The 15,978-nt window shown below is 54.6% G+C and overlaps 1 protein-coding gene across 5 annotated transcripts in view; it reads right to left on the bottom strand.

Annotated features, from left to right (window-relative positions):
• The window catches only part of FOXP4 (forkhead box P4), a gene marked incomplete at both ends in the record, with an annotated part of 35,954 nt that extends 24,859 nt beyond the window's left edge, over positions 1-11,095 (bottom strand). For 4 of the 5 annotated variants that reach the window (XM_082295998.1, XM_082295999.1, XM_082296000.1 and 1 more), the window contains 2 exons: positions 2,540-2,629; positions 10,898-11,095. In XM_082295998.1, the coding sequence (XP_082152124.1) occupies positions 2,540-2,629; positions 10,898-11,095 (288 nt within the window). The remainder of the gene's footprint in view (positions 1-2,539; positions 2,630-10,897) is intronic. The other variant, XM_082296002.1, reaches the window with a different exon arrangement.
• Between the last annotated feature and the right edge of the window lie 4,883 nt (positions 11,096-15,978).

Below are 15,978 nucleotides of genomic sequence, written 5' to 3'. Positions count from 1 at the left end.
TCCCGGAGAGGGAACGCAGAAGGGTTGGTATTGATCTGTCTTCATTACCCATTTCACTCAAGTTTCAAATCAACAAAATACACTTTTCCGCTCCGCTGCCCTCCCCGCTGCAGCAGACAAAAGAAAAGCAATTTCCCGCAGTTTGCTCCAAACTCCTCTCCTCCCTTCCCCGCGCGCCCTCCTGCCCCTCTCCCCTTCCAGCCAGTTGATCCCAACAAGGGATCCAAGGGCACCCAAAGAAGGCACCCAAAGAGGGCACCCAAAGAGGGCACCCTGTCCTTCCCAGGTGCCTCCAAGCCAGCACTGACAACTCAGGGTGCTGCCTTCCCAACACCTCCTTCCGTGGGCTTTGCTGGATCCCAGCAGGATGCCAGTGGGATCTGCTGCTCCCACCATCCCAGGATGGCAATGCCCTGTGAACCATCAACACCAAAAGCCCCCAAAAGCAACATTTTGTCAGTGCCCCACCAAGTTTCCCAGAGTTTTAAAGTTGTAAAGAAATAAACCTATTTTTAAATGTTTTAGAACACCCAAAAGTGGGGGGTTTGGGTTTTTTCCTTTCCTGCAGCTGTAACTGGAGTGACAACGTGAGACTCTCCACACACACCTCCAGGCATCTGTGGGAAGAGGATCCCTAGTCCAAAAAAAACCCCAATCCAAGTTGCTGCTGAGCCCAGCAGCTCCCTGGTTGTCTTGAAGCACAGGCCGTCGGGAATGTCATTAATATTCCTGCTGGCTTCGTGCCCCAAAAATGTCCTGTCCCCATCAGTGGGGTGACAAGGACAGTGCACAGTGTGGGCAAGCACAGGGGGTCTCCTTCTCCCTGCCAACACCAGGACCCTCCTGCTCATTCCTGTGGGGTTGGGGGCCAGGAGCCGCCCAGAGACAAAATCCCCATGGATGTGGAAATCCATTCCCCAGCTGGGAGGGGCCGCATATCCACAGGCAGGGACCCAGGCTGGCACCCCAAGGACGCCCCAATTCCCAACCATTTCCATTCCTGCTGCCTCCCCAGCCAAGGAGGGCTGCGCTGGGACTCAGCCTTCCTCCTCCTCCTCCTCCTGCAGCCGTCCTGGCCAGTCTCATCCACACCACTGTGCCTTAGATAAACTTCCTTTCAAAGGAGTCTGCTTAATCCCCTATCTCCCCTCGGTCAGATCCCGCTCCAGCTGCCGGCGGGGCCGCGGGGGGAGGAATTGCCGGGCGCTGCTGAGTTATGAGCTATTTCTGACTCACGTCTACAACTTTCACAAGTCCTTTTTGCAACACGGAGAGAGAAAAAAGGGAGGAGGGGAGGGAGGGAGAGAGAGAGAGAGGAAGGAGATCCAGTTCGCTCCGGCAAAAGCCGCTGGCCAGATGGGCAGGCAGGGAGGGGAGGCTGGGGAGCAGCAGGGAAGGGGAGGACGGGATGTTCGGCTGCATCCAGCCGGGAATACCAGGGAGAGCCAGGAGGGATAAGCAGGAGGAGGAGGAGGAGTGCAGGGACACACACCCACGGAGGGGAGCGAGGCGCCGGTTACCGGAATCTGACTTCACCCTCGCCGCCTTTGTCCTCTGCAGACATTTTCCATGCAGTGACTGCATTTCCTTCCTGCCGGCACCGCTGGAAAAAGCCGCCTGTTTGTGCCGTAGGAGCCCTGACTAATTCCCACTGTTCCCACCCAGCTGCTGCTTCCCAGCCCGGGGGGTTCTGGGCTCTCCTGATCCCTGGCATTTGCTGTTGGATGGCTCAGCCATGCCCTGGATCTCCAAGCCAGGAGAGGATCCCAGGATTGCCCATCCCAGCCTGGCTCCCGCTGCCCACCCGCTGCCACCCGGCTCAGCCTGGCATAGGCAGGACCTCCAGCTCCGAGAGCGCTTGTGCTAATTACTTTCCTTTGTTAATTAAACCCACGTGGCTCTAATAAGGTAACCTGCTGTTCTCCGATAAATTTAATTAGCCTGAAGGGAGAGCCCCTCCGCACAGCTATTTAAATTGTCACTTCCCATTGCCTGGGCTTTACTTCTCCCTGCCTCCTCCTCTCTCCAGGTTTCACCCCTCTCCTGCCCATTTTCTGCCCCTTTCCTTTGGCACAGGAGGGGTGCAAAGGGGAGGTTCCCTTCCCTACAGGAGCAGGATGTGCCCACCCAAACCCTGGTTTCATGCCAGTGCCACAAATCCCCATCCCAGCTGGGCCTCTGTCCCATTCTGGAGGACCCGCCTTGACTCCAGTCCCAGAGGATTTTTTCCCTTTTCCAGCCCTGTGCCACCCTCACAGCACCCAGCATCCATCCTGGGATGCTCCAACCTTGGGAAACTCTGTGTCTTCCTGTCCCAAAACATGGTGACACACAGTGACCTCCCCATCCCAACCCTTTCCCCTTTCCCACACACAAAAAAATCCTCCCAAGAAAGAAACCTCTGGAGCTTTCCAAAGCATTTAACTCCTGGAGTGCTCCAACCATGGAGGTGACAGGGGTTTGCACTGTCCCACAGCTGCGGCCCAGCCCTTCCTGGGGAGGGGGTGACAGGGGACACTCGCACGTCCTCGGGGCTCACCTGCACCGCTGGCTGCTTGCCCTCGTTGCTGCTGGGGGAGCTGAGCCCCGTGGCCTGCTGCAGCAGGAACTGCCGAGCCACCTGGAGAGCCTGCAAGAGAGACACAGGGTGGGCATGAGGAAGGCCACCGTCCTCCTCCTCCTCCTCCTCCTCCTCCAGCTCCTCCATGGATTTCATTCATGGGATGGGTTTGATGCACAAAGGGGGTGGTGCTCCCCAATGCTCCCCCTGCCACACCAGTTTGACCAGTAGATCCCATTAGTGACCGCCACTCTCCCAGCCCCCATGGGGACAATCTTGTCCTCTTCCAAAAATCCCCACCAGGTCCAGCATTCCCGTGGCACAAGGGTCATTCCCAAACCCCAGCCCTGGCACAGCCACCCAAAGCTCCAGCTTCTGGTTGATTCATTCCAGAGCCACCACCAGGTTCCTGCTGCTGCTGCTGTCCCTTGTGGCCAAAGCCACCGTGGGTGTTTAATTTTATTAATTGGATTGTGGCACTGGAGCAGCAGAAAGTTCCAGTCACCAGCCAGGTTTGGGTGGAGCCAAGTGCAGCATCCCACCCGGAATCAATCCAGGAACGTGTCCAGATGGATTTGATGGTGATCCAGGAGGTGCTCAGCACCTCACACAAGCGACCACCATGAAAGCCGATTGTTTTTAGGGGTGTTTGCCTAGAAAAAGTGATGAGTTCCTTCAAGTTTTTTACAGGGATGAAGGTGTTTCACTGGGAATCACAGAAAAAGAGGGAAAACCCAGTAGGAATGGATTAAATGCACTTGTGAAACACACAGGCACAAGAGAGCCATGCCCAGCACTGGGGACAGCTGGAGAAAACGGGGAATTAAGGAAAATCCTGTGAAGAGATGAGGAGGAGAGAGGAGCAAGTGTGAGCTGAGAAAAGGAGCTTGGGAGCCAGGAGAGGAATAAAGCTCTAAGGAAAACAACCCAGTGCTCCCAGACCTGTTTGCTCCTTATTTCTGCTTTTAAAGGATTCTTTTCCTTCTTTCTGGGTTTCTTTCTGGCATTTTTCTAAACAATCTCCACCCCTCCTTCCTCCCTTCCCAAATCCACTTGTAGCTCAGCACACGCCTCACCTGTTGATCCAAACCAAGGAGCACCCACAAAACCCCAACCCAGAGCCCCTCGTCAAATGGAGCATCCATGAAAAGTCATTCCCTGCATTTTAGATCCCATTTTAGGTTCCCTCTGTGCTCCTCTGCACAGGGAATTCTTGGGAAGAGCACACGAAAAGCAGAGGATGTCCCAGCTGTGCCACAGCTTTGTTGTGGTGGAAAATCCACCTGACCTGCTCTGTGCAGGTGGACAGGCACTTCCAGGGCACTTGGAAAATGGGAGAGGATTTCCAGCTGGAGGCTGAGAGCAAAGGGTTTAACAAAGCCAGCCTTACTTTATTAAAAAATTGTAAATTCATAGCAGAGGGCCCAAACCCAACACCCCAGACACAGCACCGGGCACACTCAACTGTGTTTGTCACCATCACATGAACCAGACAGCCCCAAGAAAATCAAAACCTGAGGAATTTTATAAGCAAATGGATCCTAATTCCCTATTCCTGTGCTGAATTACCAGAGCTGCATCCCAGGATTGCCCCCAGCACAGGGAGGCTGCTGCATCCCAGGATTGTGCACCCAGAGTTACCCCATGGCCACCGAGCACCCCCAAACCCACCCAACCAATAACTCCCAAACTCCCTTCATCCAAACAATTAAAAACTGAGATTCTTGAGGACAAACACAGCAATTCACCACCGGGAATCACTGCTGGAACAATCCCGTGGTCCGGATCCCGGAGCCGCCTCAGCCCCGGCGTTTCTCCACAGGCATTTTATTTCCCTGTTATTACCAGGGATAGATGTGCATCGGTAATGCGAGCACAAAAACCCTGTGACAGTTATGACAGCTCAAGGTCTGATATTTTAATTACTTTTGGAAATGAAAACAGTAATTCCAGTTAAAAGCCAAGCTGGAGGAATCCACTCGGTGGCGGCTCAGCACCAGGCCCGAAGCACTCCCAGGATGGGTACTGGAGCACTGGGCTGCATCCCACATCCACACAGCAAATCCCTGAGCTTGAGCTGCTTTTCCAAGTGCCTTTTAGCAGAGTTTTCCATGGATTTGGCTTCTCCATGTGCAATTCCTGCCGTGCTTGCAAGGACCAACTAGCAGAGGAGACCTGGCGAGGGCAGGCCCCTGCCCCAGCCCGGTAAAAATCAGCACAGCAGAGATGGAAAACACAAGGGGAAAAGCCTCAGGAACAGAATTCCAGCGCACAAAAAGTGCTGCACAGGACTTCTCCTGGAATTTCTCTTCCCAAAGTCAAGGCCTGGCTGGCCTGGGGTGCCAGCGAGCCCCCCGCGCCCGCCCGGCTCGGCCCCACCGCGCCACCTCTCAGGGGGGAATTTAATTCACTCCCCGCTGGCTCCCTCACTTTGGTGTGCTCTGAAGCACGAAATTACAAAGATTTACAGGAAAAAACCCGACACGGCCTCACAATTGCACACAGGGGCCTCTCCAGCAGCGCCCTGGAACTGTCCCCTCCCTCCCTCCCTCTCTTCCCAGCGCCTGGCAGCGATTCCCCCTCCAGCCCGAGCTGGGCTCAGCCTGCAAACAGGGATAGGAACTTGTTGTGGGGCTGTGCAGGGCATGTGGAGCAGCCAGGATGGAATTTCGGGATGTAGAGCCGCTCGTCAGCTGCATTTGTTGCCCAAACAGGGCAGGGGGATGAAGCTTTTCCATAGGAAAGTGCCACTCACAGCCTCTCCTTGGGGCTGAGGAGGTGGGAAAGCAGAAGGAAGAGTTTTCCTGTGGGAATGGATGGGCTTTTACCTCTGTGAACCAGAGAAAAAGTTACTTAAAAATAAAAATCAACTCCTATCCTGCTGCCTGGTGTTATCCAGGAGTCATCAGCACATCACCTGGAATTGGGAACGAATTCAAACTCCTGGATGGCTCCCTCTGATCACCAAATGATCGCAGAAAAAGTCTGCAGCCACAGCCAGAGCTGCTGGGGTGTAGATCTGCCCTCCCCAGGAGCAGCAGATTCCAGGAAGAGGACGGGACCTGGACACGGCTGGGGGAGGCCCAGGAGTGCCTTGGGATGTGCAGGGCCGTGGAACACAGCTGGGATTGCAGGGACAGGTGGGAGAGGCTGGAAGGTGTCTGTTGGGATGGGGAGGGGGCAATGAACAACCCAACCACGCTGGGATTAATCCCACCCTGCCAGGACCTGCTCCCACAGCACCCTGCTCCTGGGATACCCCCAGAGAGGCTCATCCCTCCCCTCAGACCCCAAATCCCTCCAGTTCTCTGGATCACCCCCAGCTCCAGACATCTCATCCTCCAGCAGGGGAGCAGCCCCTTTTCCCAGCTTCCACCCAGCCTGCCTGGGGATTATCCTGATTTTTTTTCCCCCTCCGGCCTGTGGGGCTCCACACATCCATCCCTGGATGTGCTGGAGGCTCCTCCAGACCCCAGAAAAGGCAGATTTTGGCTGCCTTCCCCATGAAAAACATCACAAACTCCCCTTTCTCCCACAGGGAACACCAGATCCCACTTGGCTCCAGCTCTGGAAGAGCCCAGGGAGAGGAGAGGGCAGCTCCCACCCCATGCAGGGTGGCTGACTCACAGCACACCTTGGATTAATGTGGATTAATCCCTCATCCCTGCCTTTTCCTCCTCCAAACCTGCCCCAGCAGAGCCTCTCCGAGGCCTCCTGATTGGGAAAAAAGCTCCAAATAAATGAAAAAAAAAGTTTGGAGAGCATGGAGACATCCATGGGTGATCCTAAAAGCAGAAGCCACAGCGTCCCCCCCCAAAAATCAACCCAAAATAATCCCAGGGCAAAGGAAGATGTTGCCTGGGGTATTTGGAAGTGCCTCATTTAGCAGGTATTTCACTTTATGAGGATGGAGTTTTTAATTCCAGCCTGGGTGCTCCAGCTGGGGAGAGCTGCCCAAAATCAGCTGAGGGATTTTCCACCTGGATCAGAGCTTTGCATGAAGTTTTACCTTCCAAAAAGAGAAAAAAAACCACCTCCAAAATTACATGAAAGCAAGAACTTTGCATGGAAAGAGGGAGTAAGGGAATTTTTATCTTCCTTTTTCCTTCCGATCCTTTTGGAGGGTGGAAAGAGGTTGGGAAGGGCTGAAAAAAAGTGGTTAAAAAAAAAAGAAAAAAAAGAAGATTTTTTACACTAACCTCATAAAAATGACATCGTCACATTCCAGAATTAGGGCCATTAAAACAACACACAGGGATATTTTTAGCTGGATATTAACAGTAAATGATGCCATATTGAGGAGCACTTCCACCAGCCCAGCCCTGGCCTCGCTTAACCAGAACCAAATGGCTCCAAGAGATCCAAAAGGAACAAAAAAATGACACAATTCCTCCCAGGAAAATGAAAAAAAAAGGCCTTTTTACACCCAGCTCAGTGTCTGTGTCCCAGCCCCAGCTGTTCCTGCCCTGCTCCAATGCTCCTGGAGTTTATTCCTCTGCTCCTGACTCCTCAATCCTCACCGGGTTCAACCCAGCCCCACTAATTAAGGGCACAAGGAATGTGCTCCTGATAATCCTATGCCATGGAAAAAGGGGGGAAAAGAGGGGAAAAGGGGGGGAAAAAGGGGGGGGAAAAGGGGGAATAAAGGGGGGAATAAAGGGGGGAATAAAGGGGAGAAAAAAGGGGAGAAAAAAGGGGAGAAAAAAGGGGAGAAAAAAGGGGGGAAAAAGGGGGGAAAAAAGGGGGGAAAAAAGGGGGGAAAAAAGGGGGGAAAAAAGGGGGGAAAAAAGGGGGGAAAAAAGGGGGGAAAAAAGGGGGGAAAAAAGGGGGGAAAAAAGGGGGGAAAAAAGGGGGGAAAAAAGGGGGGAAAAAAGGGGGGAAAAAAGGGGGGAAAAAAGGGGGGAAAAAAGGGGGGAAAAAAGGGGGGGGAAAAGGAGGGGAAAAGGAGGGGAAAAGGAGGGGAAAAGGAGGGGAAAAGGAGGGGAAAAGGAGGGGAAAAGGAGGGGAAAAGGAGGGGAAAAGGAGGGGAAAAGGAGGGGAAAAGGAGGGGAAAAGGAGGGGAAAAGGAGGGGAAAAGGAGGGGAAAAGGAGGGGAAAAGGAGGGGAAAAGGAGGGGAAAAGGAGGGGAAAAGGAGGGGAAAAGGGGGAAGAAAGGGGGGGAAAAAGGGGGGGAAAAAGGGGGGGAAAAAGGGGGGAAGAAAGGGGGGAAGAAAGGGGGGAAGAAAGGGGGGAAGAAAGGGGGGATAAAAAGGGGGGAAGAAAGGGGGGATAAAAAGGTGGGGGGGGGAAGGAAAAAAGGCTCCTGCATTTGTCCTCAGTGAAATATGAAATATGAATCAGGGAAGTGAAGAGAGAGATGAGTTTCACTTAAGTGCTCTGGCCTCGTTTTTATCTTAAATACCCTAATAATAGAGGATTACACAATATATTTGAGATGTGATCACATGTTTTATGGAATGGTATCTCTCCCAGGGCAGCAAAGTGCCTCTCCTCCCCCCTCCACACCCTTCCCCAACTCCCAAAAAAGTCCTGTTTGCTCCTTCTCAAAACCAAGCCTTGTTTTTGTTTATTCCTCCCCATTTCTTTGACGTCTGTCTGCAGCACACTGCGATTTTTTAGGTGTTTTTTGCACCATAAAACAATCCCAAACAACACCAGAGCAGCTGGATTTTCCAGATGGTTCATTTTCCATGGATTCAGAGTTGGAAGGAGCTACTGTGGCATGCCAGACTCTGGGGTTGTCCCCTTGATGCTCCCAGGACATCTCTGGATTTGGGTTCTCCATGTGAAACTCCTGCCATGTTTGCAAGGATCTCTTTCCATTCTTTTCCTCCATTCCCAAAGATGCAGCAACCCCAAAGACCCCATCTCTCTGCACCCCATGGATTTAAACCCCAGCTCCAGGCTGCGAGTTGGAATTTTTTGCAGGAATTCAGCAAAAAAACCCCAAAACCTGGAAAACCCCAAATCCCAGCTGAGCAGCTGCACGATTCGCACTCCCCTAAAAAACCAGAGGGATGTGCCACCCCCATCACCCCACTGCCCCCATTTCCTTCCTCCACTGGGAATTCCGGGAGGATCCAGCCTGGCAGGAGGGGGCTGGCGGATCCCTTTGGAGCCCAGCAGTGCCGGAGGTCCCTCCACGTTCCCACAGCAACGGCGAGGGGGGGTCCCGGGCCGGGGGCTGCCCCCCGGTGCCCCCGGGCGACCTCTCCCCTCCGCCAGCCCCGGCACAAAGCGGGCGCGCGCTATTGAGGCTTTTCAGCCCCATCCCAAGCATTGAAATCCAGGGATTTAACCCCAGCGCCAGCGCCAGCCCCCCGGGCTGCGGGAGAGGGAGGGAGGGACGGAGGGAGGGAGGGAGGGGAGGGAGGGAAGGGAGGAGGGAGGGAAGGAGGAGAGGGGGATGCCCTTTCCCCACCCCACCGGCCGCCTGCTCTCCCCTTCCAGGCTCTCCCCTTCCAGGCTCTCCCTTTCCAGGCTCTCCCCTTTCAAGGCTCTCCCCCTTCCAGGCTCTCCCCCTTCCAGGCTCTCCCCCTTCCAGGCTCTCCCTTCCAGGATGCTCGGGAGTGGCATGGATTGGGATGGATGAGGTTGGTGAGGGAATGTTGCGCTCTGGAGTGGAGCAGAGCTGGGAGATCCTGTCTCAGCAATCCAGGCTGCTGCTGCCACACACCCACATCCCCTTGCTCCAGGGACACCCCAAAAGAGGGTTCCTGAGCACCCCACAACACCCCCGTCCCCTCAAGATCCCAGGTGTCTTAGGGAAGCACCCTCGGAGAGGAGCTATAACCCAAAAATTCCCTGCAAAGACCTGTCTGGGTTCACCCTCGGAAGGTCACAGGCACTGGAAAAGGTCAAATCCAGCCGAAAACAGGAGCACGAACTCCCGGGAGCTGCAGCTCCCACGCAAATCCCCACGGACACGGAGCTTTAGGCCCACCAGGATGAGACGTGGGCTCCCACCCCTGCAGGCTTCCCAATTTTTCTGGGGGGGATTTCATAAAGTTCAACGAGAATCAGGATTGAGTGCTGATATTCCGGGATGAGGGAGTGAGCACACGGGAAGAGCCCAGCGGTCCGAGAACCCAGGGACAACGCTGGCTGCTCCCAGGGATGGAGCAAAGCCTCCATCAAGCACCTAATTGTCCAAAACTCCTGCTGTGGGGACATTTATTCCTGACCCCAGCTGCTGCTCAGCCTGCTCCCTGGAGCAGGAAGATGGATAATCCTCAGGATAGATCCTCCCCCTTCCCCAGGTCGCTGGAGGTGTCACTTGGTTTTTTTGGAAGCTCACCAAACCCTCTGCTTTAATAACTCCATGTACCAGCCAGCTCGCCAGGGGAACCCCACCAGGAGAAATGCCAAGGGGTAAAATGAAACATCAGGATTCAACAGGGATGAGCCAACACTGGAAAAGCCGCTTTATCCCCGATTTTCTAGAGGAGATCCCCCGTTTCACAGCCACGATTTGGCTGGTGGCGGGGGGGAACACAGATCTCCCGTTATCCAGTGGAATTCCGGGAGGGAGAGCAGGCAGCTCCTCGGAGGGGCACCGGCAGCGGCATTACACGCATGATTACCCTCCGGATCCGGGGAACAGCGGCTTAGCGGCGTGCGGAACGGCCGTGATCCAGGTAATGGATTTACAGCACTCCCTACTAAAGTATCAGACACAGCAATTTTTTACAGCTTTCACGCTGGAATTTATGGCTCAGGGAGGCGATCTCCGTACGAGGCGAGGGATCATTGCCTTATTTAGTAGCCGAGCGGGGAAATTGATGGTTTTTTGCCAAAGTTTGTTTGGAAAGGTAACCTGCAGGCACGTCCCCAGGGCTGGGAGGGGACGCGTTGTGGCAGGGGCTCCCTGAGGGGCACACACATGTCACTGTCACACGTGTCCTGGGCCATGCGTGTGAGGTTCAACCTCCAGGAGTCCCAAGGAATGGGAAAGCAGCTCCTGGACAAGCCAATCCTCTCAGGGAGCACCTGCTCCTGGTGTTCCAGGCAAGATTTTTGGTGTCTCAGCCCCTCAGATTGATGGGGGAGCAGAGCAGGCAGGACCTGCCCCCAAAACCAGCGAACTCCAGGGCAGCAGCCCGTGAGCTGCAGGGATGGGTGGAAGCTCTGCTTCCCAAGGGATGTGGGACAAGGACAGAGCCCTGGTTTTTGGGGCAACACCTTCAGCCCAGCTCAACCAGGCACGGCTCAACCTGGTGGAACCCAACTCCAGAGGACAAAACGGGGCAAAACCGGGTGTCACCCCCACACCACATCCTCGAAGGACCCCGTTGCCTGGTGTAACACAGGTGAGAAGGAGCGGCGTGTCCATCCTACCTGCTGCTGCTGGAAGTGCAGGAGCTCCACAGGGCTCATCTCTCCGTTGGCCTCGGCTCCGGCGGCTCCGTCGCGGCCGCCGCCCCCGGGGCCGCCCCCGCTGCCGCCGCCGCCATCGGGCTGATTGCTGAGGCTGCTCACCCCGTTCTGCGCCGAGGGCGTGGAGCGGATCGTCTCCGAGGCAGATTCAACCATCATGACTCGCTAGCAGGACCTAAAGAGGGGAGAGGAGAGCCTGAGAATGGGGGCTGAGGTCCCTGGCTGTGCCTGATCCCGGCAGGATCCCGCAGGGATGGGATGTCAAACCCTGGCTGGTTTTAGCTGCGTTCAGTTTACCCCAAAAAATAAAAGTGAAGCTGTTTCAAACACACTGCACATCGCTGGGCAAAGCAAGTGCAACTCATTCCTTAGAAAACCCATGATTCCAGCTTTCTCTGAGCCTGGTGCAAGGTGCAGAGCCTCAGGAATCCGTTTATTTCCCCCAAATCCCAAAATATTTCACGGTGAGAGGCTGGAGACAGCACAGCCAAACTTGCTGCACACCAAGCACAGCGAACCTGCACCACGGATTCCACCCTGAAAATCCCAACAAAGTCCAAACATTTCCTCCAAGTCCTTCATCTGCCAGCAAACCACCACTTCCCAGCAGGAAAAACCAGCTGGCAGAAGGTTTGGTGCCAGGCTGAGGAAACCCAAAGCTACGGCAGAGCGGCGATGTGGAAACGAGAGCACGGCACACACGGGTTGGAAAATCCTCCCTTTTCTCCCAGTTTTTGCTCAGTGGGCTTGGATGAGTGGGCAGGTTGGTGGTGGTGAAGCTGAAGGTCCCTTTTTCTGGGAGAAACTCCTGGATCTGGGCTGGCATTGGAGGAACAGCACCACCACACCCAGCGCTGGTCTCTGCCACATCCAGCCCCGACACAGAACAGTGGCAGCGCGGGATCCAACCTGCAGCGAGGGTCTCTCCCTCCTTCCCAACACGTTTCCCTCCATGGAAAGCAGTTTTATCCCATTCCACACCCCTCCATCCCACCAGCACGGGCTCAGCGCTCACCCACCGCCGCTCGCAGAGTTCACGACAAGACGGGAACGAAAACAGAGGGATGGGATGAAAAAATACCACCTCCCTTTTCTTTTTTCCTCCCTCTTTTTTTCCCTATTTCCCCCCTCCACACCCCAAAAGCCAGCGAGACAAACCAGGAACAACATAATTGCTGAAATGTGGCGTGTAATAATCGCTATTCAGGGGCTGATCATTCATATTAAACAGGGAGCAGCGAGCTGCTCATTTGCATGTTGGAGATTATCTGCATTTCAAAAGTCATTTCCGCAGGGGACATGAGTGACATCCATTCCCAAGGGGAGCTCCTGGCTCCCTCCCACTGTCCCAGGGCTCTGGGGGTGACATACTGGTGGCTGTGGGACAGCTCAAGGTTAAGGGGATTACTGGGATTTGGGTTGGATTGGAGCACGGCGTGGTTGGAGCAGCTTCCCAAGGATGGGATGCTCACAGGATGCTGCGTTAGGAGCAAAAATCTGGAATAAATCCCTCACCTTTGCCTTAAAACTACGCTTTTTCCTTCCCCGCTTTGAATTTCAATGATTTCAAGTTTGGAAATATGAAATTATTGCTGTTCCTATTCCCGTTTTCCCTCTGAAATCCACCAGGCCCCACAGGGAAGGCTCCATGTCCGACACTCGAACGGCATCACCAGGGCCAGAAACTCGTCAGCATTCAAGCAGGGATTTGACTTTTACACGGAGAACAGGAATATCCAGAGTTACAACGGGAAGTATTAAAAAAGGCCAAAAAAAAAAAAAAAAAAAGAAAAGAAAAGAAAAAAAAAAAGGCTTTGGAAAGGATCTAAAACTTTCCTGGCTTCAGGCATAAACTGGAGTTTAACTATTGGGAATTAGGAGGAAATCTCTGCTGGTGGAGGAGCCGTGGGCTCGCTCTGGTGGTTCCAGCCCCTGCCAGAGGCGGGATGCTGGAGCAGATTCCTGCAGCCCGGGTGATTCCCGGAGCTGGGGACACTGGGCCAGCTGAGTTCCCTCTCCAAGTCCTGTAAAACTCGACTTCCCGTTCCCAAACCCCTCTGGGATGCTGGAGTGTCTGGGATCCCAACAACGCTGCGAGGGAAGTCATAAAAGAAAGTCATCATCATAATAATGGAAATATTTCCATTCCTATAAAAAGTTTTACAAAACCTTAAAGAAAGAAAAAAAAAAAAGGAAAAAAAAAATAAAATAAAAACGAAGCCGGTGTCTGCGAGGTTATAAAGTGGATTTAAATTAGGAACAAGTGCTTTTCCAGCCAGGACGGATCCGGGATGACTGGGAAGAGCAGAACCCGCCTGAGCGATGCCGGAGCACACGTGCAGCCCTGCACACAGCCGGGAGGGATCCGCAGCATCCCGGCTCCTGCTGCTCATCTCCCGCAGTTCAAACACGGCCAATATTCCAGGGATTCTCCGGATGCCGCATCCAGAGGGGCTCATCAGGATCAGACCTTCCCCCAGGCAGAGAGGCAGGGACGGAGTCCAGTCAGTCAGGGGGAAGATCCAACGACACCCACATGCAGCGGGAAAGGGTGGGTTTGGTTAAAAGGGGAGGGAGGAGCCCCCTCCAACGGCAACAGCAACAGAAGCTGCACGAATGGATCGTTAATTACCATTAATTACCATTTCAGACTCCCGAGCTCCGCCACTGAACCACCACTCCGCCTTTTTTGTTCCCCCCTTTTATCCAACCACCTTCCGTAGGACAAAGGGGAAGGAAACGGAGAATTACAAACGGAGCAACGAATCCCCCCCTGCCTTCGGTGGGACCATATGGCAACGAGGGTGTATTAATTACCGTGGCTTTTAATTAACAATTGCTTCATCTGAGCAGTAACATTTCCTTGACATCCCCCAACTCGCCGCTAACCTGCGCGGAGCACGCGCCATCCCAGTCATCAATCCCGCTTTATTGACACCCATCCCTCCCGCAAACAGGCACGATCCCAGGGTTTTCCAATTAACACCTCCGCACTCTCTAATTAGCGCAATTAACAGGCTGATGGATGCCCGGAGCTTCCCTGGGAGGGAGGGGCTGGAGCGGGCGCTGGGGCTGCGGGACGAGGCTCCCACCGCGTGTGCCACGATTCCCGTGGGAACGCCAGGTGTGTGCCGTGCCATGGAGCCTTCCGGAAGGGAAGGATGGACCTGGAGGTGACCAAACCCATGGACTCAAAGCAAAGGATGTGGGATTTTAGGAGCAGGAATAGCAGATGAAGCAGTGATGTCGCCCCAAAAAAAAGCTCCCAAGGAATTTTGGGCCATCCGGACCCATCCGGAGCAACGCCACTGCTGCTCCGCCTGATTCCATGGACACAGAAATGAAATGGCACTTCTCAGCCCCCAGGAGCTGCTGGAGCAGCCACAGCCACACCACGAGCTCCTCAGAAGCCACTGCCCCAACACCGATTTCAGCAGCTTTCCCTATTTCTCATCATCCTCGGCACCGCAATCCTCGGCAGCTCCGGAACTTTGGGCTGCCCTTCATGGCCCAGTGTCACCTCCACCCTGCTGTCCCTGTCCTCGAGTCCCCATCCCCGACCACCGCGGGTTCCCCAGCCACAAACTCCAAGAGCTCCAAACTATCACCCAAGAGGGAGGGAGGAGGAAAAACAGTGGGAAACACTGCTGGGAAAACTCTCCTGGCCACATCTCCACGAGCTGGGACAGCGCAGGTGACACGACACACTGACACACAAACCGACACTGAGACATTCCAGAGGCCGTTTCCACCCTTCCCACCACGTCCCAGTCCCAAAGCAATATTCCAGAGCCTTCCTCCCAGCTCCAGCCTCGCCAGGACGCCGAGGGGAGCAGGCGGCCTCTCCCGTGGGTACCAGTGGATCCTGCAGGAGCACGGACCCGGCAAATCCCCCAAAGCCCTTGGAAATCTGCAGGATGCTCCTCTGCACAGCTGGAAGGAGAAGAGGACTCAGGAAAGCTGGATGCCAGGCACTGGATCTGCTCCCAGCTACGGAAAGTTGAGCAACCTGCCCGTCCTGCTCCAGCACCACCAGGCTTTAGGAAGCGGCTGTTAATCCTAAAAGGCTTCGGCTGGAAGAGAAGCAGCAGCTCGGGATTGCTCCGAGAGTGGCTTTTTACCCTTTAATTAACACATAAACACATGGAAATGTGGAGAGGGGATTAAAATAAAAGTCTGGGGGAGCTGAAACGAATCTGGAGCATTACCGTAAATTAGAAGATATTTAAGGAACCAGGGACCGGCTAAGCTCAGGCACTGCTTTAATGGGATCTCACCTCTGGGCACTTTCATCTCCCACTTTCATCTCGCTCCCAGCAACTTCTTTGGGAAGAGCCAACCTCCGGCGCTTCACCTTCACCCCCAGCTCTCCTCACCTGCCTCGGTGCCAGCCCAGCCCAGCCACGCTCGTGGGTACCAGGGACTGGCAGGCAGCAGAGAGCCTTTGCTGCTCCACGGAAACCAGGCAGGGATGGCCACAGAGAGGTTTTCCTCCCGAAAAAAATTGGGAATCCTCGGATCAGCTCACTCAAAGAGCTGGAGAGCACCTGGAAGTGTAAGGACTCCAGTCTGGGATTGTTCCCGTGCTCCTGGCGAGCCCCACCTGCCTCTCCAAAACCTTTCACCCTCGGAGCATCCTTTGCTCTGCGGAGCTGCCCCAACTGCGGCCAACCCCACAGCAGATCCCACCCAGGAATGCCCAGCCCACACAGGGCATTCCCAGAGACACCAATGCCCGCCTGGCACCTCTCCCATTCCCTGCCAAGCTTCAGGAACACAAAACCCCTCCCAGAGTGGGTGTGGGACTGGCTGGACGTGGCCAGGCCGGTGCTGGGACAGCGGGGTTGTGGCTCCATCCCGGAGCACGTGCCGGGCACCGGGGCTGCTGCTCCATCCTGCTCCATCCCGGCTTCCCCTCGCTGTGCTCTTGAAAAGATTAAAAAAAAAGGAACCCCACTCCATCTCATTAAGAAAGTAAACACAAGAGCCGTCTAAGTGTCTAATTAAGCTTCTAATTAGTCCCTGCTTGTTACTAATGCAAA

The sequence above is a fragment of the Coloeus monedula genome (genome assembly GCF_965178545.1).
Source record: "Coloeus monedula genome assembly, chromosome: 23".
In the NCBI taxonomy this organism is placed as follows: domain Eukaryota; kingdom Metazoa; phylum Chordata; class Aves; order Passeriformes; family Corvidae; genus Coloeus; species Coloeus monedula.
Note: the sequence above shows the minus strand (reverse complement) of the source record. Positions and strands in the feature narration are given on the sequence as shown.